We start from the raw sequence: 27500 nt of genomic DNA on the forward strand, positions 1-27500 counted from the left end.
ACTGTCTCACCTGGTGACTAATAAGACACTGGGGTCAGTGACTGTCTCACCTGGTGATTGCTTACACACACTGGGGTAGGAGACTGTCTCACCTGGGGACTACGAACACACTGGGGTAGGTACCTGTCTCACCTGGTGACTACTAGGACACTGGGGTAGGAGACTGTCTCACCTGGGGATTGCTTACACACACTGGGGTAGGAGACTGTCTCACCTGGTGACTACTAAGACACTGGGGTCAGTGACTGTCTCACCTGGTGACTACTAAGACACTGGGGTAGGTACCCGTCTCACCTGGGGACTACTAACACACTGGGGTAGGAGACTGTCTCACCTGGTGACTACTAGGACACTGGGGTAGGAGACTGTCTCACCTGGGGATTGCTTACACACACTGGGGTAGGAGACTGTCTCACCTGGTGACTACTAAGACACTGGGGTAGGAGACTGTCTCACCTGGTGACTACTAAGACACTGGGGTAGGAGACTGTCTCACCTGGTGACTACTAAGACACTGGGGTAGGTACCCGTCTCACCTGGTGAATACTAACACACTTGGTTCAGTGACTGTCTCACCGAGGGATTGCTTACACACACTGGGGAAGGTGTGGTTACAAAGGGCTGTCTTCCAGGTGCCTCCCACATCCAGGTAGACACAGGGCCTGTCTCTGTTTGGCTCGTTTTGGGCCAAGCTCAGGGGCCAGCTGTCCATCCACCTGAGGAGCCTTGCGTCTCATACTGTATGAATTATATTTATTTTTGTGTCCATCTCGCCAATTGGCAAAACATCCCATATGGGATTAATTTACACAAAAACAAACTATCTGTAATTCAGTGATAGTTCTTCTTCTAGTGTTCTCTGCAGTATGCATAGCACGGAGGCTGAAATAACATCTATACCTAATAGCAAACAATAATTATATCCCTAGAGCAGTATCGCATATTTATACATATCATATACAGATAAATAAATCCAGATTTTTGTTTGTTTTTGAGATACCTCTTTGCACTCTCTCACTCCTGTTGAATAGTCCAGAACAGAACACTCCATGCCTGATACAGTTTGGAATACGTAGCATAACCAATATTCTGGAGTGGATTAGTTTCCCATAACTCCCCCCAAGAGCTCTACTTGCTGAGTTTGGAATACGTAGCATAACCAATATTCTGGAGTGGATTAGTTTCCCATAACTCCCCCCAAGAGCTCTACTTGCTGAGTCGGGCCAGGGCAGAGGTTCTCTATAGAAAGGTCATATGTTCATAGATTAAAAAAGACCCAAATATTTATAATTGCTAGTAAACTCAAGAATGGTCTTCACAAAAACAGGAAACCACTTCTCTTTGTACCTGGTTTTCTAAAATCTGTGTTTTTGTCTGGTTGATCGTGAGTCTCCATCTTATGCACCAGTTCTGCAGGTCTTGTTCAGTTTCTAAATAATATCATCGGCATATAAAAAGGATATGTAGCATTTCCTCATATCTTAAGCATCAAAAGCTTTCTCGAAATCAATGAAACGTGCAAAAGTAGACTTCTCTTCCTATAATCAATTTCTGACTGTTGTGTCGACCCAGAAGATATATTTTTCTATTTTTTAATTTTGTATTTAACCAGGTAGGCCAGTTGAGAACAAGTTCTCGTTTACAACTGCAAGCTGGCCAAGATAAAGCAAAGCAGTGCGACACAAACAACAACACAGTTACACATGGAATAAACAAAAGTCAATAACACAATAGAAAAATCTATATACAGTCTGTGCAAATGGTATGATCTATACAGGTTCTGGATTTACGAAAAAACATTTAGTTCTTCCAGCAGAATGTTTTGATCCTCCATAAAAAGGTAATTTGCTGTTGAGGATGATTATTTCACCTTTATTTAACCTTTATTTAACTAGGCAAGTCAGTTAAAAACAAATTCTTATTTACAATGAAGGGCCTACCCCAGCCAAACCCAAACGACACTGGGCCGGTTGTGATACAGCCTGGAATCGAACCAGGGTCTGTAGTGATGCCTCTTGCACTGAGATGACCGTACTTTATAGGCTGTACTTAATAAACTTATGCCTCTTTCGTTCAGTGACACTCTCTGGTCATTTTTTCTTTGAAGATATGAGAATGGGATTCCCTATAGATTTATACCAAAGTGGATGTCAGTATACTGTACTCAAAACACATTTGGAGCAAATTATATATATCAATTCATTTAGGGAATTTTAAAACTTCATTAGGCAGTTCATCAATGCCAAATGCTGTTTCCATTTTTTTTGCAGCTTGAGTTCTGCCTCAGACAGCTCCTCATTTAAGTTAGGGTGAATATATAAGATGGTTCTAACATTGTATTTTCTAGTTTAGCTTACAGGGAACATATGTCTTTAAAAGTGTTCCTTAAAATATGCCGCATTTCCATTACCTGAGATCAAACGATCAAACCCCTTCTCCCACTCCTTAACTAGGTCTTTCCTTGCAGCACTGGACCACACAACTGGACCATAATCAAGATTATACAGAGCAGAAATTGCTTTTTGGAGTGTTGTGTCAAAAAAGCCGACCATCTCTTTATCACGGCTAGACCTCTCCCCATATTTGCAACCATTGAATTGACCTTTTGACCATGACAGTTTACAATCTCAGGTAACGCCAAGTAATTTAGTCTCCTCAACTTGTTCAACAGCCACACCATTCATTACCAGATTCAGCAGAGGTCTAGAGTTTAGGGAATATGTTGTACCAAATACAATGCTCTTACTTTTAGAGATGTTCAGTTTATTGGCCACCCATGCCAAAACTGTCTCCAACTCTTTGTTAAGGGTTTCAGTGACTTCATTAGCTGTGGTTGCTGATGCGTATATGGTTGAATCATCAGCATACATGGATACACATGCTTTGTTTATTGCCAGTGGCAGGTCATTGGTAAAAATAGAAAAGACTAGAGGGCCTAGAGTGCTGCCTTGCGGTACACCACACTTTACATGTTTGACATTAGTGACGCTTCCATTAAAGGAAACCCTTTGAGTTCTATTAGATAGATTGCCATATTGTGGATTCAGAGCTGAGGTTGAAAAGCCATAGCATTTAAGTTTTTTCAACAACAGGTTATGGTCAATAATATCAAAGGCTGCATTGAAATCTAACAGTACATCTCCCACAATCTTCTTATTATCAATTTCTTTCAACCAATCATCAGTCATTTGTATCCGTGTTGAGGGCCTCTCTATAAGAATGCTGAAAGTATGTTGTTAATTTGTTTACAGAGAAATAGCATTGTATTTGGTCAAACACCATTTTTTCCAACAGTTTGCTAAGAGCTGGCAGCAAGCTGATAGGTTTGCTGTTAGAACCAGTAAAGGCTGCGTTACCACTCCAAAATTACTTTGGCTTCCCTCCAGGTCTGAGGACAAAGACTTTCCTCTAGGCTCAGATTAAAGATTTGACAGATAGGACTGGCTATAGAGTCAGCTACCATCCTCAGTAGCTTTCCATCTAAATTGTCAATGTCATGAGGTTTGTCATTACTGATCGTTAACAATCATTTTTCCACCTCTCCCACACTAACTTTACAAAATTCAAACGTGCTTTTCTTTCATGATTTTTTTTGTTTTATACATGAGTATAATTGCTCACTGTTTGTCGTGGGCATTTCTTGCCTCAGTTTGCCCACTTTGCCAATGAAATAATCATTCAAATAATTGGCAACATCAAATGGTTTTGTGATGAATAAGCCATTTGATTTGATTAAAGATGGAGTTGAATGTGTCTTTCTGCCCAGAATTTCATTTAAAATACCCATCATTCCTTATGTCATTGATGTTGGCTTCATAATACAGTTTCTTCTTCTTTGTGTTGAGTTTAGTCACATCATTTCTCAGTTTGCAGTAATTAGTAACAGTCAGATGTCCAGCCAGACTTATTAGCCACTCTTTTGGCCCCATCTCTTTCAACCATACAGTTTTGAAATTCCTCATCAATCCATGGAGCCTTAACAGTTCTAACAGTCAGTTTCTTAACAGGTGCATGTTTATCAATAATTTGAAGAAACAATTTCATAAATTCATCAAGTGCAGCGTTTGGATGCTCCTCATTAATCACATCAGACCAGCAAATATTTTTTACATCGTCCACATAAGAGTCACAGCAAAATATTTTGTATGATCTCTTATATACTATTTTAGGCCCAGCTGTTGGAACTTTGTCTTTCCTGTATATAGCCACTATATTATGATCACTGCATCCAATGGGTACGGATACATCTTTAGAACAAAGTTCTACAGTATTAGGAAAAATGTGATCGATTCATATAATTATCTTGTTCCTGTAATGTTTGTAAACACCCTGGTAGGTTGATTAATAACCTGAACCAGATTACAGGCACTGGTTACAGTCAAATCAATGTATTTATAAAGCCCTTCTTACATTAGCTGATATCTCAAAGTGCTGTACAGAAACCCAGCCTAAAACCCCAGACAGCAAGCAATGCAGGTGTAGAAGCACGGTGGCTAGGAAAAACTCCCTAGAAAGGCCAAAACCTAGGAAGAAACCTAGAGAGGAAACAGGCTATGAGGGGTGGCCAGTCCTCTTCTGGCTGTGCCGGGTTGAGATTATAACAGAACATGGCCAAGATGTTCAAATGTTCATAAATGACCAGCATGGTCAAATAATAATAATCACAGTAGTTGTCGAGGGTGCAGCAAGTCAGCACCTCAGGAGTAAATGTCAGTTGGCTTTTCATAGCCGACTATTTAGAGTATCTCTACCGCTCCTGCTGTCTCTATAGAGTTGAAAACAGCAGGTCTGGGACAGGTAGCACGTCCGGTGAACAGGTCAGGGTTCCACAGCCGCAGGCAGAACAGCTGAGCAGTAGCACGGCCAGGCAATCCTGAGGCACGGTCCTAGGGCTCAGGTCCTCCGAGAAAGAGAAAGAAAGAGAATTAAATAGGGCATACTTAAATTCACACAGGACATCGTATAAGACAGGAGAAATACTCCAGATATAAAAGACTGACCCTAGTCCCCCGACACATAAACTACTGCAGCATAAATACTGGAGGCTGAGACAGGAGGGGTCAGGAGACACTGTGGCCCCGTCCGACAATACCCCCGGACAGGGCCAAACAGGCAGGATACCACCCCACCCACTTTGCCAAAGCACAGCCCCCACACCACAAGAGGGATATCTTCAACCACCAACTTACCATCCTGAGACAAGGCCGAGTATAGCCCACAAAGATCTCTGCCGTGGCACAACCCAAGGGGGGGTCCCAACCCAGACAGGAAGATCACGTCAGTGACTCAACCCTCCCAGGGACGGCATGGAAGAGCACCAGTAAGCCAGTGACTCAGCCCCTGTAACAGGGTTAGAGGCAGAGAATCCCAGTGGAGAGAGGGGAACCGGCCAGGCAGAGACAGAAAAGGCGGTTCGTTACTCCAATGCCTTTCCGTTCACCTTCACACTCCAGGGCAGTAAGAAGCTTCCTCTTGAGCGGATAGCTAGATGAAAACTAGTCAATATTCAGGTCCCCAAGAAAGTAGACCTCTGTTTACATCACATACACTATCAAGCATTTCACACATTCAATTTAGATACTGACTTTTAGCACTTGGTGGCCTATAGCAACACCCCAAAATAAAATGCTTGTGCCACGTGAACCTGCAACCACAACACTTCAACAACACTTGAAATAAGATCTTCTCTAACCATTACTGGGATATGGCTCTGATACAGCAACTTCCCCCCCATAAGCATGTCTGTCTCTTCTATAGATGGTATATCCTTGTCTTGCTACTGATGTATCATCAAATGAACAATCTATGTTATCTGATGTTAGCAAGTTATTGATTTCTAAGGCTACATATATTATTATGGGCTATGTTCAGCCCTTTCCTGGGTAGCTTATCAGAGATAGACATAATAGGGCCAGGGTTAGGTGGGGTGTTAGGGTTAGGTCCAGGGTTAGGGGGTGTTGGGGTTAGGGTTAGGGGGTGTTGGGGTTAGGGCCAGGGTTAGGTGGGTGTTGTGGTTAGGGCCAGGGTTAGGGGGTGTTGGGGTTAGGGCCAGGGTTAGGGGGTGTTAGGGTTAGGGGGTGTTGGGGTTAGGGAGTGTTGGGGTTAGGCCAGGGTTAGGGAGTGTTGGAGTTAGTGGGCAGAGTGATGGGGTTAAGGGGTGTTGGGGTTAGGGGGCAGAGTGGAGGAGAGTGAACAGAGGAAAGGAGTGAGGAGGGAAGGGAAAAGGGGAGGGTTAGAGTTAGCCTTTTCACTCACTGCTCTAGCGTATCAGTGTTTCACTGACCATATCCCAGCTGTGACATCACAAAGCTGTGCTGCTCAATGTTGTGGATGCTGGCCAGGTCGTCTCCGTCCTTCCGACATTCCGTCTGTGCCTCTGTCCAGGTCTTCTTGGTACGCTGGAGGAGGTAGCACCTGGCAGCGTAGAGAATCCACGGACTGGAGCGGAATCTGGAGCAGATCCACTTCTGTGGATCACAAACACAGTGAAACACATTGTAGACTACTGTGCCACAAGAAACACATTGTAGAATACTGTGCTACAATAAACACATTGTAGACTACTGTGCTACAATAAACACATTGTAGACTACTGTGCTACAAGAAACACATTGTAGAATACTGTGCTACAATAAACACATTGTAGACTACTGTGCTACAAGAAACACATTGTAGAATACTGTGCTACAATAAACACATTGTAGAATACTGTGCTACAATAAACACATTGTAGACTACTGTGTTACAATAAACACATTGTAGAATACTGTGCTACAATAAACACATTGTAGACTACTGTGCTACAATAAACACATTGTAGACTACTGTGCTACAATAAACACATTGTAGAATACTGTGCTACAAGAAACACATTGTAGAATACTGTGCTACAATAAACACATTGTAGAATACTGTGCTACAATAAACACATTGTAGACTACTGTGCTACAATAAACACATTGTAGAATACTGTGCTACAATAAACACATTGCAGACTACTGTGTTACAATAAACACATTGTAGACTACTGTGCTACAATAAACACATTGTAGACTACTGTGCTACAATAAACACATTGTAGACTACTGTGTTACAATCTTTTTTTATATATATATTTTTCTTCGCATACCTTTTTGTCAAATTTTTCTAAACATCATCTTCAAAATATTCTCCTGCAACCTGTTTTTTCTAAAGTATTATTTATTTACCTCGTAACCAGAATCCCCCAACAGAAGCTAGCCAGCTCACTAGCTACTAGCTAGTAGTCATTTTGTTGGTGATTTTCATACACAAACCCTGTCCATAATGTAGAGGCCTATGGGATATTGATTGAAGAGGTCAGGGAGGAGGATGGTACATGTGATCTGCATAACACACCAATACCAATTGACATTCCTTTTGTATGTCTCCTCATCTGTATACCTACTGACACAAAAGTGAGCAGTTCAGTCATTTGCCCACAATGCATCTTGCCTTCAACATATTTTTACAGCCTACATATTCTTACCTCTTTTTTGACTGATATCCATTGAATTGTGTCCATTTTCTGTTTTAGAAATATTTGTACAAATATGAAAAGGTAGATGGTATCATCATAAAACGATGTATATTTACATCATTTAAGAAACAAACCTTACCTTAAAACCTCTTCAGTCTCCCCCCTCCTTTTTCGAACATTCTGTTAAAAATCGCGCAACATTTCAGCGTCCTGCTACTCATGCCAGGAATATAGTATATGCATATGATTCGTATGTGTGGATAGAAAACACTCTGAAGTTTCTAAAACTGGTTAAATCACGGCTGTGACTATAACAGAGCGTGTGTTTCATCGAAAAGCGCAAGAAAAACTGGTCACTGAAAGCTGAAAAAAGTATCCATGCGCCACTTTCATGTATTGTTTAAAGGACACCAAATTAAATATGGACACGGATGCAATTCCTACAGCTTCCACACGATTTCGCCAAAAACGTCATTTTCATTGACAAAAATCCTTTGAGACATGACCAATAGATCCGTCATTCCATCCAGCCTACAACAATCGATTTTGGAAGATTGAAAAATGGACATTGTTTTCTTGAGTAGCTGCTATTGAATACAGATCGCCCAGTGATCAATTTGATCGCTTATTAACGTTTACAAATACCTAAAGTTGGGTTACAAAAGTAGGTTGAAGTGTTTTGTCAAAGAATATAGGCAACTTATATAGTTTTTAAAAATTACGTTGCGTGTTGGAAGAGAGCTTTTTTCCTGAACCAGACAGGCTATACAAATGGATATTTTGGGCATACATGGACGGATTTAATCGGGAAAAAGACCAATTTGTGATGTTTATGGAACATATAGGAGTGCCAACAAAGAATATCATCAAAGGTAATGAATGTTTTATATTTTATTTCTGCGTTTTTGTGTAGCGCCGGCTACGCTAATTATTTTGTTTACGTCCCCTTCAGGTATATTGGGGTGTTGCATGCTATCAGATAATAGCTTCTCATGCTTTTGCCGAAAAGCATTTTAAAAATCTGACTTGTTGGCTAGATTCACAACGAGTGTAGCTTTAATTCAATACCCTGCATGTGTATTTTAATGAACGTTTGAGTTTTAACGAGTACATTTAGCATTTAGCGTAGCGCATTTGCATTTCCAGGTGCCTAGTTGAGACGTCTGCGTCTCAAGTAGGATCAAGAGGTTAAAATATGGAGTTCTTTACATTTTTCAGTTAAGTACCGGCACCTGCTGTCCTTTCAAATAACAATGTTTCAGTTGGGCAGTTAGGTTCCTGCAAGATCCCCCCCACCAACTAAGGAGGTTCCTGCAAGTTCTCCCCCACCAACTAAGTAGGTTCCTGCAAGTTCTCCCCCACCAACTAAGTAGGTTCCTGCAAGATCCCCCCCACCAACTAAGGAGGTTCCTGCAAGATCCCCCCACCAACTAAGGAGGTTCCTGCAAGAACCCCCACCAACCAACTAAGGAGGCACCTCGATGAACCCCACCTTCTATGGGGTTCTTAGAATAACCTTTTGGGTGCCATGTTCAGGGCCAAAAACCTAAGGTTATTCAAAGAACTTTGAGGATCATAGAATAACCCTTTGTTGAACCACACTTGTTTAGAGTGTACACTCCTCAATGCCCTGCAAGAGGTTCTGACTGTCTACCCATCCAAACAAATGGCCCCAAGCTTTGTCTGCAAGAGATGTTGTCTACCCATCCAATCAAATGGACCCATGCTTTGTCTGCAAGAGGTTCTGACTGTCTACCCATCCAAACAAATGGCCCCAAGCTTTGTCTGCAAGAGATGTTGTCTACCCATCCATTCAAATGGACCCATGCTCTGTCTGCAAGAGGTTCTGACTGTCTACCCATCCAAACAAATTGACCCATGCTTTGTCTGCAAGAGGTTCTGACTGTCTACCCATCCAAACAAATGGACCCATGTTTTGTCTGCAAGAGGTTCTGACTGTCTTCCCATCCAATCAAATGGACCCATGCTTTGTCTGCAAGAGATGTTGTCTACCCATCCAAACAAATGGACCCATGCTTTGTCTGCAAGAGGTTCTGACTGTCTACCCATCCAATCAAATGGACCCATGTTTTGTATTCAAGATATGTTGTCTACCCATCCAATCAAATGGACCCATGCTTTGTCTGCAAGAGATGTTGTCTACCCATCCAAACAAATGGACCCATGCTTTGTCTGCAAGAGGTTCTGACTGTCTACCCATCCAAACAAATGGACCCATGTTCTGTCTGCAAGAGGTTCTGACTGTCTACCCATCAAGACAAATGGACCCATGTTTTGTCTGCAAGAGGTTCTGACTGTCTACCCATCAAGACAAATGGACATGCTCTGTCTGCAAGAGGTTCTGACTGTCTACCCATCAAGACAAATGGACCCATGCTTTGTCTGCAAGAGGTTCTGACTGTCTAACCATCCAATCAAATGGACCCATGCTCTGTCTGCAAGAGGTTCTGACTGTCTACCCATCCAATCAAATGGACCCATGCTCTGTCTGCAAGAGGTTCTGACTGTCTACCCATCCAATCAAATGGACCCATGCTCTGTCTGCAAGAGGTTCTGACTGTCTACCCATCAAGACAAATGGACCCATGCTCTGAAAGAGATGTATATATAGTCACAGCCATCTTAAAACTGACTGAGGCACATTTAAAGCAGGTGTCCATCAGAAGTTATTTAAGACTCATCTCTTCAGTAGGTCCTATGATTGAGTGTAGTCTGGCCCAGGTGTGTGAAGGTGAACGGAAAGGCACGGGAGCGACAAACCACCCTTGCTGTCGCTGCCTGGCCAGTTCTCCTCTCTCAACTGGCATTCTCTGCCTCCAACCCTATTACAGGGGCTGAGTCACTGGGTTACTGGTGCTCTTCCATGCCGTCCCTAGGAGGGGTGCGTCACTTGAGTGGGTTGAGTCACTGATCTTCCTGTCCGGGTTGGCGCCCCCCTCGGGTTCGTGCCGTGGACTATACTCAGCCTTGTCTCAGGGTAGTAAGTTTCAAGATATCCCTCTAGTGGTGTGGGGGCTGTGCTTTGGGTGGGGTGGTATCCTGCCTGGTTGGCCCCTGTCCGGGGGTATCGTCGGATGGGGCCACAGTGTCTCAATACCTCAATACCTATTCTTAGCCTACAGAATTTATGCTGCAATAGTTTACAGTGGGGCAGAAAAGTATTTAGTCAGCCACCAATTGTACAAGTTCTCCCACTTAAAAAGATGAGAGAGGCCTGTAATTTTCATCATAGGTACACTTCAACTATGACAGACAAAATGAGAAAACAAATCCAGAAAATCACATTGTAGGATTTTTTATTAATTTATTAGCAAATTATGGTGACCTGAACCCTAGGACCATTCCTCAGGACTACCTGGCATGATGACTCCTTGCTGTCCCCAGTCCACCTGGGCATGCTGCTGCTCCAGTTTCAACTGTTCTGACTGTGGCTATGGAACCCTGACCTGTTCTCCGGATGTGCTACCTTGTCCCGGACCTGCTGTTTTCAACTGTCTCTCTCTACCGCACCTGCTGTCTCTAACTCTGAATGCTTGGCTACGAAAAACCAACTGACATTTACTCCTGAGGTGCTGACTTGCTGCACCCTCGACAACTGTGATTATTATTATTTGTCCCTGCTGGTCATCTATGAACTTTTGAAGATCTTGGCCATGTTCTGTTCTAATCTCCTGTTTGTCATCTATGAACATTTGAACATCTTGGCCATGTACTGTTATAATCTCCTGTTGGTCATCTATGAACATTTGAAGATCTTGGCCATGTTCTGTTCTAATCTCCTGTTTGTCATCTATGAACATTTGAAGATCTTGACCATGTTCTGTTCTAATCTCCTGTTTGTCATCTATGAACATTTGAAGATCTTGGCCATGTTCTGTTCTAATCTCCTGTTTGTCATCTATGAACATTTGAACATCTTGGCCATGTTCTGTTCTAATCTCCTGTTTGTCATCTATGAACATTTGAAGATCTTGGCCATGTACTGTTATAATCTCCTGTTGGTCATCTATGAACATTTGAACATCTTGGCCATGTTCTGTTCAAATCTCCTGTTTGTCATCTATGAACATTTGAAGATCTTGGCCATGTACTGTTCTAATCTCCTGTTGGTCATCTATGAACATTTGAACATCTTGGCCATGTTCTGTTCTAATCTCCTGTTGGTCATCTATGCACATTTGAACATCTTGGCCATGTTCTGTTCTAATCTCCACCTGGCACAGTCAGAAGAGGACTGGCCACCCCTCAGAGCCTGGTTCCTCTCTAGGTTTCTTCCTAGGTTCCTGCCTTTCTACAGAGTTGTTCCTAGCCACCGTGCTTCTACACCTGCATTGCTTGCTGTTTGGGAGTTTTATGCTGGGTTTCTGTACAAGCACTTTGTGACATCAGCTGATGTAAAAAGGGCTTTAGAAATATATTTGATTGATAGATTGACGTCCGACCAGAGCAACAGATCAGCTGTTTGCTGACCAGGTCTTCAACACAAAAATTCACCCTATTCACTATACAGTATAGTGCACTACTTTGGACCAGCTCTGGTCAAACGTAGTGCACTATTGAGGGAATATGATGCCATTTGGGATACAGATAATATTCTCTGAGGACAGTATGCCATCTCATTAGTAAGACATCAATCACATCTATTGATCGGTTCAATGTAAAGTGCTGTACGTACAGGGTGAGATGGCTATGAAGCAGCTGTTCCGTCATTAATCACGAGACACTTGGTGTTCTGAACCATACCACTGTAGGGAAGGCCTGTTGTTGAATAGCAGAGAAGATAAAGATCTTTCATTTTTATATTCAGACAGTAGAATATAGAGGGGGAGACAGATCACAAATGGTCAGCCTGGACTGGGAAGCAAACCCTGGTCTCCGACACAGGGATTCAGTATGATATACTTCAGAGATGTGGTATTCTGGTTCAGGATATACTTCAGACATGTGGTATCCTGGTTCAGGATATACTTCAGACATGTGGTATCCTGGTTCAGGATATACTTCAGACATGTATACTTCAGGTATCCTGGTTCAGTAGAGACTTCAGAGATGTGGTATTCTGGTTCAGGATATACTTCAGAGATGTGGTATTCTGGTTCAGGATATACTTCAGTGATGTGGTATCCTGGTTCAGGATATACTTCAGTGATGTGGTATCCTGGTTCAGTAGAGACTTCAGACATGTGGTATTCTGGTTCAGGATATACTTCAGAGATGTGGTATTCTGGTTCAGGATATACTTCAGACATGTGGTATCCTGGTTCAGGATATACTTCAGAGATGTGGTATCCTGGTTCAGTAGAGACTTCAGACATGTGGTATTCTGGTTCAGGATATACTTCAGAGATGTGGTATCGTGGTTCAGGATATACTTCAGAGATGTGGTATCCTGGTTCAGTAGAGACTTCAGAGATGTGGTATTCTGGTTCAGGATATACTTCAGAGATGTGGTATCCTGGTTCAGGATATACTTCAGAGATGTGGTATTCTGGTTCAGGATATACTTCAGAGATGTGGTATCCTGGTTCAGGATATACTTCAGAGATGTGGTATTCTGGTTCAGTATATACTTCAGAGATGTGGTATCCTGGTTCAGTAGAGACTTCAGAGATGTGGTATCCTGGTTCAGTAGAGACTTCAGAGATGTGGTATTCTGGTTCAGGATATACTTCAGACATGTGGTATTCTGGTTCAGGATATACTTCAGAGATGTGGTATTCTGGTTCAGTATATACTTCAGAGATGTGGTATCCTGGTTCAGTAGAGACTTCAGAGATGTGGTATTCTGGTTCAGTAGAGACTTCAGAGATGTGGTATCCTGGTTCAGGATATACTTCAGAGATGTGGTATCCTGGTTCAGGATATACTTCAGAGATGTGGTATCCTGGTTCAGGATATACTTCAGAGATGTGGTATTCTGGTTCAGGATATACTTCAGTGATGTGGTATCCTGGTTCAGTAGAGACTTCAGAGATGTGGTATTCTGGTTCAGGATATACTTCAGAGATGTGGTATTCTGGTTCAGGATATACTTCAGAGATGTGGTATCCTGGTTCAGTAGAGACTTCAGAGATGTGGTATTCTGGTTCAGGATATACTTCAGAGATGTGGTATTCTGGTTCAGGATATACTTCAGAGATGTGGTATCCTGGTTCAGGATATACTTCAGAGATGTGGTATTCTGGTTCAGGATATACTTCAGAGATGTGGTATCCTGGTTCAGGATATACTTCAGAGATGTGGTATCCTGGTTCAGGATATACTTCAGAGATGTGGTATCCTGGTTCAGGATATACTTCAGAGATGTGGTATCCTGGTTCAGTAGAGACTTCAGAGATGTGGTATTCTGGTTCAGGATATACTTCAGAGATGTGGTATTCTGGTTCAGGATATACTTCAGAGATGTGGTATCCTGGTTCAGGATATACTTCAGAGATGTGGTATTCTGGTTCAGGATATACTTCAGAGATGTGGTATTCTGGTTCAGTAGAGACTTCAGAGATGTGGTATCCTGGTTCAGTAGAGACTTCAGAGATGTGGTATCCTGGTTCAGGATATACTTCAGAGATGTGGTATCCTGGTTCAGGATATACTTCAGAGATGTGGTATTCTGGTTCAGTAGAGACTTCAGAGATGTGGTATCCTGGTTCAGGATATACTTCAGAGATGTGGTATCCTGGTTCAGGATATACTTCAGAGATGTGTGTCGTGTCTTTACTATCCAGCCAACAATACAGTGTATTTTACCAGAGCTATAAAAAAAAAACATCTGGTGCAGATTCGTGGGATAAATTAACCATCATGATTTTTTTTCATAAACTCTACTTAATATATAAAAACGGTTATCAGAGAAAATAGATGATTTGCAGTCAAAATCATCAGATGAGATGGAGGTCATTACCATTTAATAAATTAATAAGGACGTTTTAGTTGTGCCGCAGAATTGTATATATTATGGTGTGGTACGGTTAAAAAAAATGTTGGGAACCACTGGTCTAGGGAAAACTTCACCCTGGAGCTGCTGGTGGGTGTGTGGGTAGGGCTTCTGGTGGGGAGGGGTTCTGGTGGGGAGGGATTCTGGTGGGGAGGTCAGGGTGCTTTGGTGCATGGTCATCTGCACACACACACACACACACACACACACACACACACACACACACACACACACACACACATCATGGCAACAACACTCAGGTCAGACCTGATAGAGTGGTAATCACCATAGGAGCTCATTTACTCTGCTATTCTCCTGCAATTCTGATTAGAATCGCTTCAGTTTGTTCTAATAGAGATCACTAACAAATGCTAATATATATTATGTTCTTGTGGCCCGATTCACACTGGAGACTTGGACTTAAGTCATTGAAACATGGAATTAAAGCTGGACTCCTTAATGGTGAAACTGCCACGTCCGTTGTAGATATTACAACAACAAAGACGTTACCGCAACCAACACTGTTTTTTTTACCCTCTGACATAATTTCTCTGCCATAATTTATCTGACATCATTGCTCTGACATCATTCCTCTGACATCATTGCTCTGACATAATTTTTCTGACATCATTGCTCTGGCATAATTTTTCTGACACCATTTCTCTGACACCATTGCTCTGACACCATTCCTCTGACACCATTCATCTGACACCATTCCTCTGACACCATTCATCTGACACCATTTCTCTGACACCATTCCTCTGACACCATTCCTCTGACACCATTTCTCTGACACCATTTCTCTGACACCATTTCCCTGACACCATTTCTCTGACACCATCGTCTGACACCATTCCTCTGACACCATTGTACGCGCGATAGAACAACACAATATGTACTGTACATTTTTTTTAGCAGACGGCCAGTGGCGCTGTTTCCCCGTTCGGCGCATTCCGTCTTTAAGGTCAAATGTTTGACTTAAGTCCGTATTAAAAGTCAACTTATCTTAGGTCTGAATAGGGCCCGTAGAGATCACTGTTAGCGTAATGTGTTATCACATACAATCGATTCCTCATCAAGTTACAAAATAAAGATACTACATCGCTGTAGTTCCAACACAAACTAATGTTCGGAGCAAATCAATACTTCATCAAAAACAATAATCATTTTATTTCCATAATGTAACACTAATTATGTATAAATGTGTATTTTCCTGCTCACCCATCCATATACAGTATAATCAGACAATAGTCATTAATTGTGTTACAGTGGGAAAGAGAGATGGTTGCCGAGAGAATCCACAGACAGAGTTTCGATGCTATCAGGACAGCCATAGGTTGCATCCAAAATGAAATCCTACTCCCTATATAGTGTGCTACTTTTGACCAGAGCCCTTTGGGACCTAGGGTGCCATTTGGGATGCATTTGCATTTGGGATGCAAGCCACGGAGAGCTAGACATGCTAACATAGACATTCATGCAGGACAGAACACCTGTTATCCTATGGACTTACAGAACAGACTGCACTGAATAAGGCATACTCATATTGATACTGTTGCAATGGATACATAAGCTAAGTTACCCAATCAGAGGCATGTTACCCAAGCCCACCCAATCAGAGGCATGCCAATCAGAGGCATATTACCCAAGCCCAGCCAATCAGACGCATGTTACCGAAGCCCACCCAATCAGAGGCATGTTACCCAGCCTAGCCAATCAGAGGCATGTTACCCAAGCCCAGCCAATCAGAGGGATGTTACCCAAGCCCAGCCAATCAGAGGCATGTTACCCAAGCCCAGCCAATCAGAGGCATGTTACCAAGCCCAGCCAATCAGAGGCATGTTACCCAAGCCCAGCCAATCAGAGGCATGCTACCCAAGCCCAGCCAATCAGAGGCATGTTACCAAGCCCAGCCAATCAGAGGCATGTTACCCAAGCCCAGACAATCAGAGGCATGTTACCCAAGCCCAGCCAATCAGAGGCATGTTACCCAAGCCCAGCCAATCAGAGGCATGTTACCCAAGCCCAGCCAATCAGAGGCATGTTACCCAAGCCCAGCCAATCAGAGGCATGTTACCTAAGCCCAGCCAATCAGAGGCATGTTACCCAAGCCCAGCCAATCAGAGGCATGTTACCCAAGCCCAGCCATTCAGAGGCATGTTACCAGCCCAGCCAATCAGAGGCATGTTACCTAAGCCCAGTCAATCAGAGGCATGCTACCAAGCCCAGCCAATCAGAGGCATGTTACCTAAGCCCAGCCAATCAGAGGCATGTTACCAAGACCAGACAATCTCTCATAGAGTCCAGTAGCTGAAAGGAAAGGGATAAAGTGAAAATAAAGGCTTGTGTCAAAAGAGAGGAAAATGAGGAAGACTGTCAGGGCATGATGTCATCGTTAAAGGGCCAGATGATTTCAAATTGGGGATGCTAGGTAGGACTACCAGAGAATATCATGACTCTGTCATGACATTGGGAGACAGTTCAGAGTTCGGAGGCCAACATCTTTAGTAATTCTTGCATTCGAAATTTGAAAGGGAAGCCAATAGATCCGAAGATGGATTGTCAAAAGAAGAGAGCAAAAAATACCATTTAGAGAGCCAACAACAGAACTCCCACAATGACTGACGGAACACCGGAACACCAGGAATGTTAATCAGTGTTCCAGAGGTTCTTCCTCCTCAGGAATCGTCCTCTGTCTTGATGATATGGAACAACGTGACGTTGAACAGAACCTGGTGTCCATTATTCCAGCCGTACAGCGCCCGGTCCCTGGCGTTGTAGTCCAACATGGACATGTGGAAGAACTGGTTATGGAAGGGGATGTCTGTGTACTCATAGCTGGAGGTCTTGGTGGAGTACGCGTAGTAGACCTTAGCACCAGTCAGGTGAGAGTTGGTGATGTAGAGTGTTCCGCAGATCATAAAGGACTCCCCCGCGTTCCGTTTGGAATATTCCGTGTTCCAGGTTCCGAGGACCTGTAGCGTGTCGGGGTTGAGCTGGCTGATGACGATGTTTCCTGCGTTCTGATTGGTGGCGTAGACGGCCCACAGACCCAGCTCGTCGGCCATGAGGTCTATGTCGGAGAAGCCTCCCCAGGTGTAAGGGTAGACGTTGTGGAAGCCGGCGTTCTCCAGGGCTCTCTGGGTTACCACGCGCCCCGTCTCGAAGCGGTAACACACCACGATGTTACTCTGGACCTTGTTGTAGTACAGAGAGCCGTTGTACACCACGTGGTCGGTCCCGGCCCACTTGAACGGCAGGTTGTAGGTTCGAGACTCGGCCCCGGAAACAAAGTCTGCTATGGACTTGTACTCTTTGACGATCTTGTTGTTGGTGTAGCTATCCATGTACCAGACCTGGGTTAGAACACAAGTACAAGAGAACATTAGCAATTTAACGGTCTACTCTGTACGTACATTAGTCACAACATAGCACATGGGTCGTTCCACCAATCCTTTTGAAGTGTCCTGTAACTATTTTATACCGAATTTCAACAGTCTGTCATAAAACGTACGTTAAACTTCATAAAACATGTTTTCCCATCTCAAGAGGTTAAATGACAATAAATACCCTTGTGACAGGAGGAATGGAAGCGTGTTGTATGCAACAGGGAGTGACAATTGAATGCCAGCTTCACGTAAAAAAAAATGTATATAATTGACATTTCTAGTCTGTCTATCTATTAGTAACAGGGTTGACGTGTAGTGCTCGTTCCACTCTGTTTTTCCACCACAAAACACCGGACAAGGGACAAAAAGAGTGAAACCAGCACACCTGCTTTAAATCGATTATTTGACTATTAGATGTTTCTTTAGAAAAAAATATTCTGTAAAGAAATAGTTTTACCATATGAAGAGGAGAATTCAGTTCACGCCAAAGTGATGACCATAAAATGAGGGAATTAATCACTATTATCTTTAGAAATGACTTTGTCAAAGAAACAAAATAACTAGGGTTTTACAATGATGGTGCAAACTTGCGATACATTTTGGGATTAAGTGGGTTAAATATTCCTAGAAGTGACACAGGGTTGACGGAGGGTCAAAATACTGAATTTTGGCACTTTAGCCACCAGGGGGAGTGTCGTCGAGGCTGATTGAGGCTCGAGAATAATCTAGGGGCCCATAAAGCTGCCAGGAGGTCAGCACAAGGGAGAGGTTGGAAGAGGTGAGAGGTTGCTACCGGATATACGTCCTCACGGTCTGCTAGAACCAAGGGGCTCGGTGTTCTACCCCAGAGGAGACAGCATTCCCCGGGGGCCAGAAGGTGGTAACCCGGAAGAGGTCTCCTGGAGGAAACCGGATTTATTTTATTTTTTGGTTTAAATAAACACCCTTGAAACTGAGGTATCATACTTGTGTCTGTGTTTAGATCAAACCCCCTGGTCTGAGAAACTATCTGTCTCTGCCTGTCGGTCTGTCCTCCCTCCACTCACCCGGTTGTTTCTAGGGGAGGCCTGTGGATCAGTCATCCAAGCTCCAAACCGTGTACCAGAGGTCTTCACTGTCACAGGTCCAGTGATCTTCATCAGTTTACCACATGCTGTTCACACACACGCACACACACACACGCACACACGCACACACACACACACACACACACACACACACACACACGCACACACGCACACACGCACACACACACACACGCACGCACACACACACACACACACACACACACACACACACACCACTCAGATTAGATTTCCCCTGACTGTGTTAGTTCTTAACAGCTAATTTCATGCCTCTGACCACTGGAACACTCCACCTGTTATCTAGTTCATCTGTGACCTAGAGTACAGCCTAAATGAAAGGCTATTCCTTATTCCCATAGTGCTCTGGTCAAAACTAGTGCACTATATAGGGAATAGGGTGCCATAGGGCTCTGGTCAAAACTAGTGCACTATATAGGGAATAGGGTGCCATAGGGCTCTGGTCAAAACTAGTGCACTATATAGGGAATAGGGTGCCATAGGGCTCTGGTCAAAACTAGTGCACTATATAGGGAGTAGGGTGTCATTTGGGATGTACTCTAGGTCACACCGCTCCATCTCACTAACGAGCCTATCTGATACACTAAAGTACATCAAAAATGTAACATCGTGTGTTTCCCTTAATACATTTCCAGTACCAGGTAAGAAACTGCTTAGATTCGGATCAAAAAGCGAGATACCTTTAAAGAGACCGTCGCAGTTCACTCCAACATCAAAGTTGATCAGTTTTCAGACCTCCACATGTACAGTGGCTTGCAAAAGTATTCATCCACTTGGCATTTTTCCTATTTTGTTGCCTTACAACCTGTAATTAAAATAGATTTTGGGGGGGGGGGGGGGTGTATCATTTGATTTACACAACATGCCTACCACTTTGAAGTTGAAAAATATTTACAAACAAGAAACAACATAAAAAAAACAGAAAACTTGACCATGCATAACTATTCACTTCTCCAAAGTCAATACTTTGTAGAGCCACATTTTGCAGCAATTACATCTGCAAATCTCTTGGGATATGTCTCTATAAGATTGGCACATCCAGCCAATGGGATTTTTGCCCATTCTTCAAGGCATCACTGCTCCAGCTCCTTCAAGTTGGATGGGTTCCGCTGGTGTACAGCGATCTTTAAGTCATACCACAGATTCTCAATTGGATTGAGGTCTGGGCCATTCCAAGACATTTAAATGTTTCCCCTTAAACCACTCGAGTGTTGCTTTAGCAGTGTGCTTAAGGTCATTGTCCTGCTGGAAGGTGAACCTCCGTACCAATCTGAAATCTCTAGAAGACTGGAACAGGTTTCCCTCTTTTCCTTCAATTCTGACAGGTCTCCCAGTCCCTGCTGATGGAAAAACATCCCCACAGCATGATGCTGCCACCACCATGTAAACATGTAAAAAAAAACAGAATGTAATCCGTGTGGATGAGGCAAGGTAGACCAACACAAGATGTGACTGGCCTGGGCCATATCTGAGCAGAATCTGTGTGGATGAGGCAAGGTAGACCAACACAAGATGTGACTGGTCTGGGCCATATCTGAGCAGAATCCATGTGGATGAGGCAAGGTAGACCAACACAAGATGTGACTAGTCTGGGCCTTATCTGATCTTGCTACTGGACACGCACATGGGTTAATCATACATAGACAACATCGGCCTGAAGTTGTGAAGACCTTTGGATCGGAACATCAGCTAATCAGTTATTAGGCACCATTAGACCTGCAGTAGGAGTGTCCAATAGAATCTATGCCCCAATGTCGGAGCCAATAAGAGAATGGAAACTAAGCAAGACAACAAGATTCATAAAGTGGAGTGACGATGTTATGTAAGGGTAAAACTGTATAAAAGCAGAGCACTAAGAATGGAGATTTAGTTCTTCCTCTTCTTGGTATTGCTCGGCTTTGCTTATTTTTTGTAATGAAGTCTATTTGAATTCACATAGTTATGCACGCTCAAGTTTTCTGGTTTTTTGTGTCCTATTTCTTGTTTGTTTCACAATACTAAATATTTTGCATCTTCAAAGTTGTAGGCATGTTGTGTAAATCAAATGATCCCCCCCCCAAAATCAATTTTAATTCCAGGTTGTAAGGCAACAAAATAGGAAAAATGCCAAGGGGGGTGAATACTTTTGCAAGTGTAATGCTCGTCCTCTTCTTCTAACGAGGAGTAAGAGATATCGGACCAATTTGCAGCGTGGTATGTGTCCATTTTAATGTGAAAAAACTGAACACTACAAAATACAAAATAACAAAGTGAAACAAACGAAACAAACGAAACGGTCCTGTGTGGTAACAAACACGGAAAATAATCACCCACAACTCAAAAGTGAAACCAGGCTACCTAAGTATGGTTCTCAATCAGGGAAAACTATTGACAGCTGCCTCCGATTGAGAACCATACCAGGCCAAACACAGAAATCCCAAAACATAGAAAAAGGAACATAGACAACCCACCCAACTCACGCCCTGACCATACTAAACAAAGACATAACAAAAGAACTAAGGTCAGAACGTGACAGCAAGCCACTGTAGTAGCCTAAACCGATCGCTGTAACATTGAGCTTGGTAAATAGAATATGAATGACAGTCATCCAATATGCTATAATAGAAACCATGCTCAAAAAAAGAATCCTGAACGTCACTAATCCTGAACACCACTGGTGTGTCTGTCCGTGTGTTTGCTTGTGACTCACTGAGTTTGCTCATGCAGTTGCGTAGCCTGCTCTCCAGATTCAGGACCCTCTGTTGTAGTTCCTCATAGTCATAGGTTCCTATCTCCTCCTGGATGGCTGTGAGCACCATGGAGAGGTTCCTGATCTCCTGTTTAAACTGGGAGATGAGCTGGGCATCTGTCTTGTACTGTTCCAACACAGGGATCAGAGGCTGTAGGGCATCCATCTTACCCTTCAACTCCTATATGGAGGGAAACATAGGGTTCAATTCAATTCAGTTCAACTCCTGTGGAAGGACAAACACAAGCCCAGCGGACAAAATGTTGCATGGAACATCAGTCATTATCATACTGGAACATCAGTCATTATCATCCAGGTACATCAGTCATTATCATCCAGGTACATCAGTCATTATCATCCAGGAACATCAGTCATTATCATCCAGGTACATCAGTCATTATCATCCAGGTACATCAGTCATTATCATCCAGGTACATCAGTCATTATCATCCAGGTACATCTGTCATTATCATCCAGGTACATCAGTCATTATCATCCAGGTACATCAGTCATTATCATCAAGGAACAACAATCATTATCATCCAGGTACATCAGTCATTATCATCCAGGTACATCAGTCATTATCATCCAGGTACATCAGTCATTATCATTCAGGAACATCAATCATTATCATCCCGGAACAACAATCATTAGCATCCCGAAACATCAATCATTAGTTTCCCGGAACAACAATCATTAGCTTCCCGGAACATCAATCATTAGCTTCCCGGAACATCAATCATTAGCTTCCCGGAACAACAATCATTAGCTTCCCGGAACATCAATCATTAGCTTCCCGGAACATCAATCATTAGCTTCCTGGAACATCAATCTTTAGAATCCTGGAACATTCATCATTAGCATTCCGGAACATCAATCATTATCATACTGGAACATCAATCATTAGCTTCCCGGAACATCAATCATTAGCTTCCCGGAACATCAATCATTAGCTTCCCAGAACATCAATCATTATCATACTGGAACATCAATCATTAGCTTCCCGGAACATCAATCATTAGCTTCCCGGAACATCAATCATTAGCTTCCCGGAACATCAATCATTAGCTTCCTAAAACATCAATCATTAGCATTCCGGAACATCAATCATTAGCTTCCCGGAACATCAATCATTAGCTTCCCGGAACATCAATCATTAGCTTCCCGGAACATCAATCATTAGCTTCCTGGAACATCAATCATTAGCTTCCCGGAACAACAATCATTAGCATCCCGGAACAACAATCATTAGCTTCCCGGAACATCAATCATTAGCTTCCCGGAACATCAATCATTAGCTTCCCGGAACATCAATCATTAGCATTCCGGAACATCAATCATTAGCTTCCTGGAACATCAATCATTAGCTTCCCGGAACATCAATCATTAGCTTCCCGGAACAACAATCATTAGCATCCCGGAACAACAATCATTAGCTTCCCGGAACATCAATCATTAGCTTCCCGGAACATCAATCATTAGCTTCCCGGAACATCAATCATTAGCATTCCGGAACATCAATCATTAGCATTCCGGAACATCAATCATTAGCATCCCGGAACATCAATCATTAGCTTCCCGGAACATCAATCATTAGCTTCCCGGAACATCAATCATTAGCATTAGCATTGTGTCAAAGGATATTGTATGTCCCTGCAAATGTTCCTCTAATTTTCCTATCAAACAGACTTACCTGGAAGTTTCTGTTGACCTGTGTCTTCTTGTTGGTCTCTATCTGTCTGAACTTTGACCTTAGCTCTTTGAACTGGCCTTCCATCCTCATGATGTACTGGAAGTCTCTCTGAGTCCGCAGGTTCAGCACCTCGATTGACTGGGACATGTTCTGGACCTACAGGACAAGAGAAGAAGAAGAGGCATCACATGAGTGGTTCTACACCTTAACGAAAGAGAAGAAGAAGAGGCATCCCATTAGTTGATCTGCACCTTAGCGAAAGAGAAGAAGAGGCATCCCATGAGTGGTTCTACACCTTAATGAAAGAGAAGAAGAAGAGGCATCCCATTAGTTGTTCTGCACCTTAACGAAAGAGAAGAAGAGGCATCACATGAGTGGTTCTACACCTTAACGAAAGAGAAGAAGAAGAGGCATCCCATTAGTTGTTCTGCACCTTATCGAAAGAGAAGAAGAGGCATCACATGAGTGGTTCTACACCTTAACGAAAGAGAAGAAGAAGAGGCATCCCATTAGTTGTTCTACACCTTAACGAAAGAGAAGAAGAAGACACAACATTGTTTTTCTGCACCAACAAGATTCAAATGTTTTGACTGCTGTTTTGGTTTTCTTTTGTCAATAAAAAAAAATAATTAAGGTTGATTTATTTTTAAAGGATAAGGACAACAGTGGTGGGTTTAATTTGAAGTGTATTTAATTTATTTTTATTTTTATAGCTCATCAGTTGGTGTGGAATGGGTCTGGACCAAGTTCAACCAACAGTTAGTTACAATGCTTCCTCCAATGTGTTTGACTTCTACAAAAAAGAAACAACAAAATCACCACTACATCAAACTAGAACTCTGAGCTACATTATCCACACTCCTCTGATTCCAATGATGGGATCCTGAAATGGCCTGGTTGAAACTGCCCTAAGGCATGTTTGTACATTAGTGTTAACTTTACCACACTGGACCACAGTGAAGAAGATAGAGAAACCCCCTGGCCTGCTATACAGACAGAATACATTAAAGGCCCATATTTCATAGATTAATATCATAGATAGAGAGTAATGCTAGTGACGTTGGTTCATAATGTGTGTGTGTGTGTGTGTGTGTGTGTGTGTGTGTGTGTGTGTGTGTGTGTGTGTGTGTGTGTGTGTGTGTGTGAGTGTGTGTGTGTGTGTGTGTGTGTGTGTGTGTGTGTGTGTGTGTGTGTGTGTGTATCTAGAACCTTCTCCAGTAGCTGACGGAGTTGTCCCTCCTTGGCGTCTCTGGAGCAGAGGTTCTGTTCAGGAGCCACCACTGTACAGATACACCTCCCCTCTGTATCCTGGGCCGAGCTGTACACCTGCCAGCCTTCCTTAGGCTTGACTGTCTACACACACACACATACACACACACACACACACACACACACACACACACACACACACACACACACACACACACACACACACACACACACACACACACAAACACACAATGTTCAAGTGAGCTCATTACTCAGTAAAATGGTCTCTGATGGATATTCTTCAAGACAACAAATAACCAATGCAAGAGTCCCGTCATGTGGCCATCGGCTAACACACAGTCTCTGTCTAGTTAACAGTATCTGTGTGGTTAACAGTATCTGTCTGGTTAACACACAGTATCTGTCTGGTTAACAGTATCTGTCTGGTTAACAGTATCTGTCTGGTTAACACACAGTATCTGTCTGGTTAACAGTATCTGTCTGGTTAACACACAGTATCTGTCTGGTTAACAGTATCTGTCTGGTTAACAGTATCTGTCTGGTTAACACACAGTATCTGTCTGGTTAACAGTATCTGTCGGGTTAACACACAGTATCTGTCTGGTTAACAGTATCTGTCTGGTTAACAGTATCTGTCTGGTTAACACACAGTATCTGTCTGGTTAACAGTATCTGTCTGGTTAACACACAGTATCTGTCTGGTTAACAGTATCTGTCTGGTTAACAGTATCTGTCTGGTTAACAGTATCTGTCTGGTTAACACACAGTATCTGTCTGGTTAACAGTATCTGTCTGGTTAACAGTATCTGTCTGGTTAACAGTATCTGTGTGGTTAACAGTATCTGTCTGGTTAACACACAGTATCTGTCTGGTTAACAGTATCTGTCTGGTTAACAGTATCTGTGTGGTTAACAGTATCTGTGTGGTTAACAGTATCTGTGTGGTTAACAGTATCTGTCTGGTTAACACACAGTATCTGTCTGGTTAACAGTATCTGTCTGGTTAACAGTATCTGTGTGGTTAACAGTATCTGTCTGGTTAACAGTATCTGTCTGGTTAACAGTATCTGTGTGGTTAACAGTATCTGTCTGGTTAACACACAGTATCTGTCTGGTTAACAGTATCTGTCTGGTTAACAGTATCTGTCTGGTTAACAGTATCTGTCTGGTTAACAGTATCTGTGTGGTTAACAGTATCTGTCTGGTTAACACACAGTATCTGTCTGGTTAACAGTATCTGTATGGTTAACACAGTATCTGCATGGTTAACAGTATCTGTCTGGTTAACAGTATATGTCTGGTTAACACACAGTATCTGTCTGGTTAGCACACAGTATCTGTATGGTTAACAGTATCTGTCAGGTTAACAGTATCTTTCTGGTTAACACACAGTATCTGTCTGGTTAACATTATCTGTATGGTTAACAGTATCTGTCTGGTTAACAGTATCTGTCTGGTTAACAATATCTGTCTGGTTAACATTATCTGTATGGTTACTAGTATCTGTCTGGTTAACACACAGTATCTGTCTGGTTAACAGTATCTGTCTTGTTAACACACAGTATCTGTCTGGTTAACAGTATCTGTATGGTTAACAGTATCTGTCTGGTTAACAGTATCTGTCTGGTTAACACACAGTATCTGTCTGGTTAACAGTATCTGTCTGGTTAACAATATCTGTCTGGTTAACAGTATCTGTCTGGTTAACATTATCTGTATGGTTAACAGTATCTGTCTGGTTAACACACAGTCTCTGTCTGGTTAACAGTATCTGTCTGGTTAACAGTATCTGTCTGGTTAACAGTATCTGTATGGTTAACAGTATCTGTCTGGTTAACACGCAGTATCTGTCTGGTTAACACACAGTATCTGTATGGTTAACACACAGTATCTGTCTGGTTAACACACAGTATCTGTCTGGTTAACAGTATCTGTCTGGTTAACAGTATCTGTGTGGTTAACAGTATCTGTATGGTTAACAGTATCTGTGTGGTTAACAGTATCTGTATGGTTAACAGTATCTGTGTGGTTAACAGTATCAGGTGATGTCTGTACCCGTTAATGTCTATACCCTAGGTAAATCAGTAGACATGGCCATTTATGTTGACATTCGATGGTGGGCTGGACCGGCGGCCATCTTTGTGGTAGTAATAAGATTTCAATTCAATTCAAATTGCAGTGGTCTGAAGGTTTTAGGTCCATTCTATGGAACTATGTCTATGATTGAAATGACACCCATCCGGGGATTCAAGAGCACGTTGTGTTTCAACCGATGGCTCGCACCACAAAGTAGGGTGTAATCTACAACATATAGACGTGTTTTTAGATATATTTTTTTAAATAATCTAAATGTATATTTAAAGGTTCATTGCAGCTGTTTTTATCACAATATCAAATCCTTTCTGGGTAACAATTTAGTACCTTACTGTGATTAAATATATAAATAGATATACATTTAAATGGTCAAAAAGACACAAAAATAGTTTCTTCGCAAAGAGCAATTTCTCAAACAATAATTTTTGCTAGGAATGTCTGGGAGTGGTCTGAGTGGGGAGGGTACAACTGAAAACTAGCTGTTATTGGCAGAGAGGTTTGGAACTCTCTTTCTTATTGGTCTAATAATGTATTTGTCACCTGGTGATGTCACTAGGCAGGCCAAAACTCCAGCTATCTACACTTGAAGTAATCATGGTGGAATTACCGACCAGCCCCCCATTGATTTTGTTAGTCACTTTCATTCAGATATCATATTAAAAAACGGCAAACATTTCTCTCCACCCTACGGCAAAATATGTAGAATTGCATGAAATTAGCTCTAAATCGTATACTTTTTTCTCTCTATACTATCAAGAAAGGGGGAGGGAGGGTGCTAAAATGTTTTGCTCTCAAGGTGGGGAGGTGCCTC

The 27500-nt window shown here is 42.5% G+C and overlaps 1 protein-coding gene across 1 annotated transcript in view; it reads right to left on the reverse strand.

The window, feature by feature from the left end:
* Window positions 1-17131: 17131 nt before the first annotated feature.
* The window catches only part of LOC139377215 (noelin-3-like), an 11828-nt gene continuing 1459 nt past the window's right edge, over window positions 17132-27500 (reverse strand). Inside the window, exons 2-6 of the mRNA XM_071120216.1 lie at window positions 24576-24719; window positions 23367-23522; window positions 21635-21854; window positions 18889-18995; window positions 17132-17809 (exon numbers count right to left, since the gene is read on the reverse strand). Of these exons, the coding sequence (XP_070976317.1) occupies window positions 17132-17809; window positions 18889-18995; window positions 21635-21854; window positions 23367-23522; window positions 24576-24719 (1305 nt within the window). The remainder of the gene's footprint in view (window positions 17810-18888; window positions 18996-21634; window positions 21855-23366; window positions 23523-24575; window positions 24720-27500) is intronic.

The sequence above is a fragment of the Oncorhynchus clarkii genome, chromosome 20 (genome assembly GCF_045791955.1).
Source record: "Oncorhynchus clarkii lewisi isolate Uvic-CL-2024 chromosome 20, UVic_Ocla_1.0, whole genome shotgun sequence".
Lineage (NCBI taxonomy): Eukaryota > Metazoa > Chordata > Actinopteri > Salmoniformes > Salmonidae > Oncorhynchus > Oncorhynchus clarkii.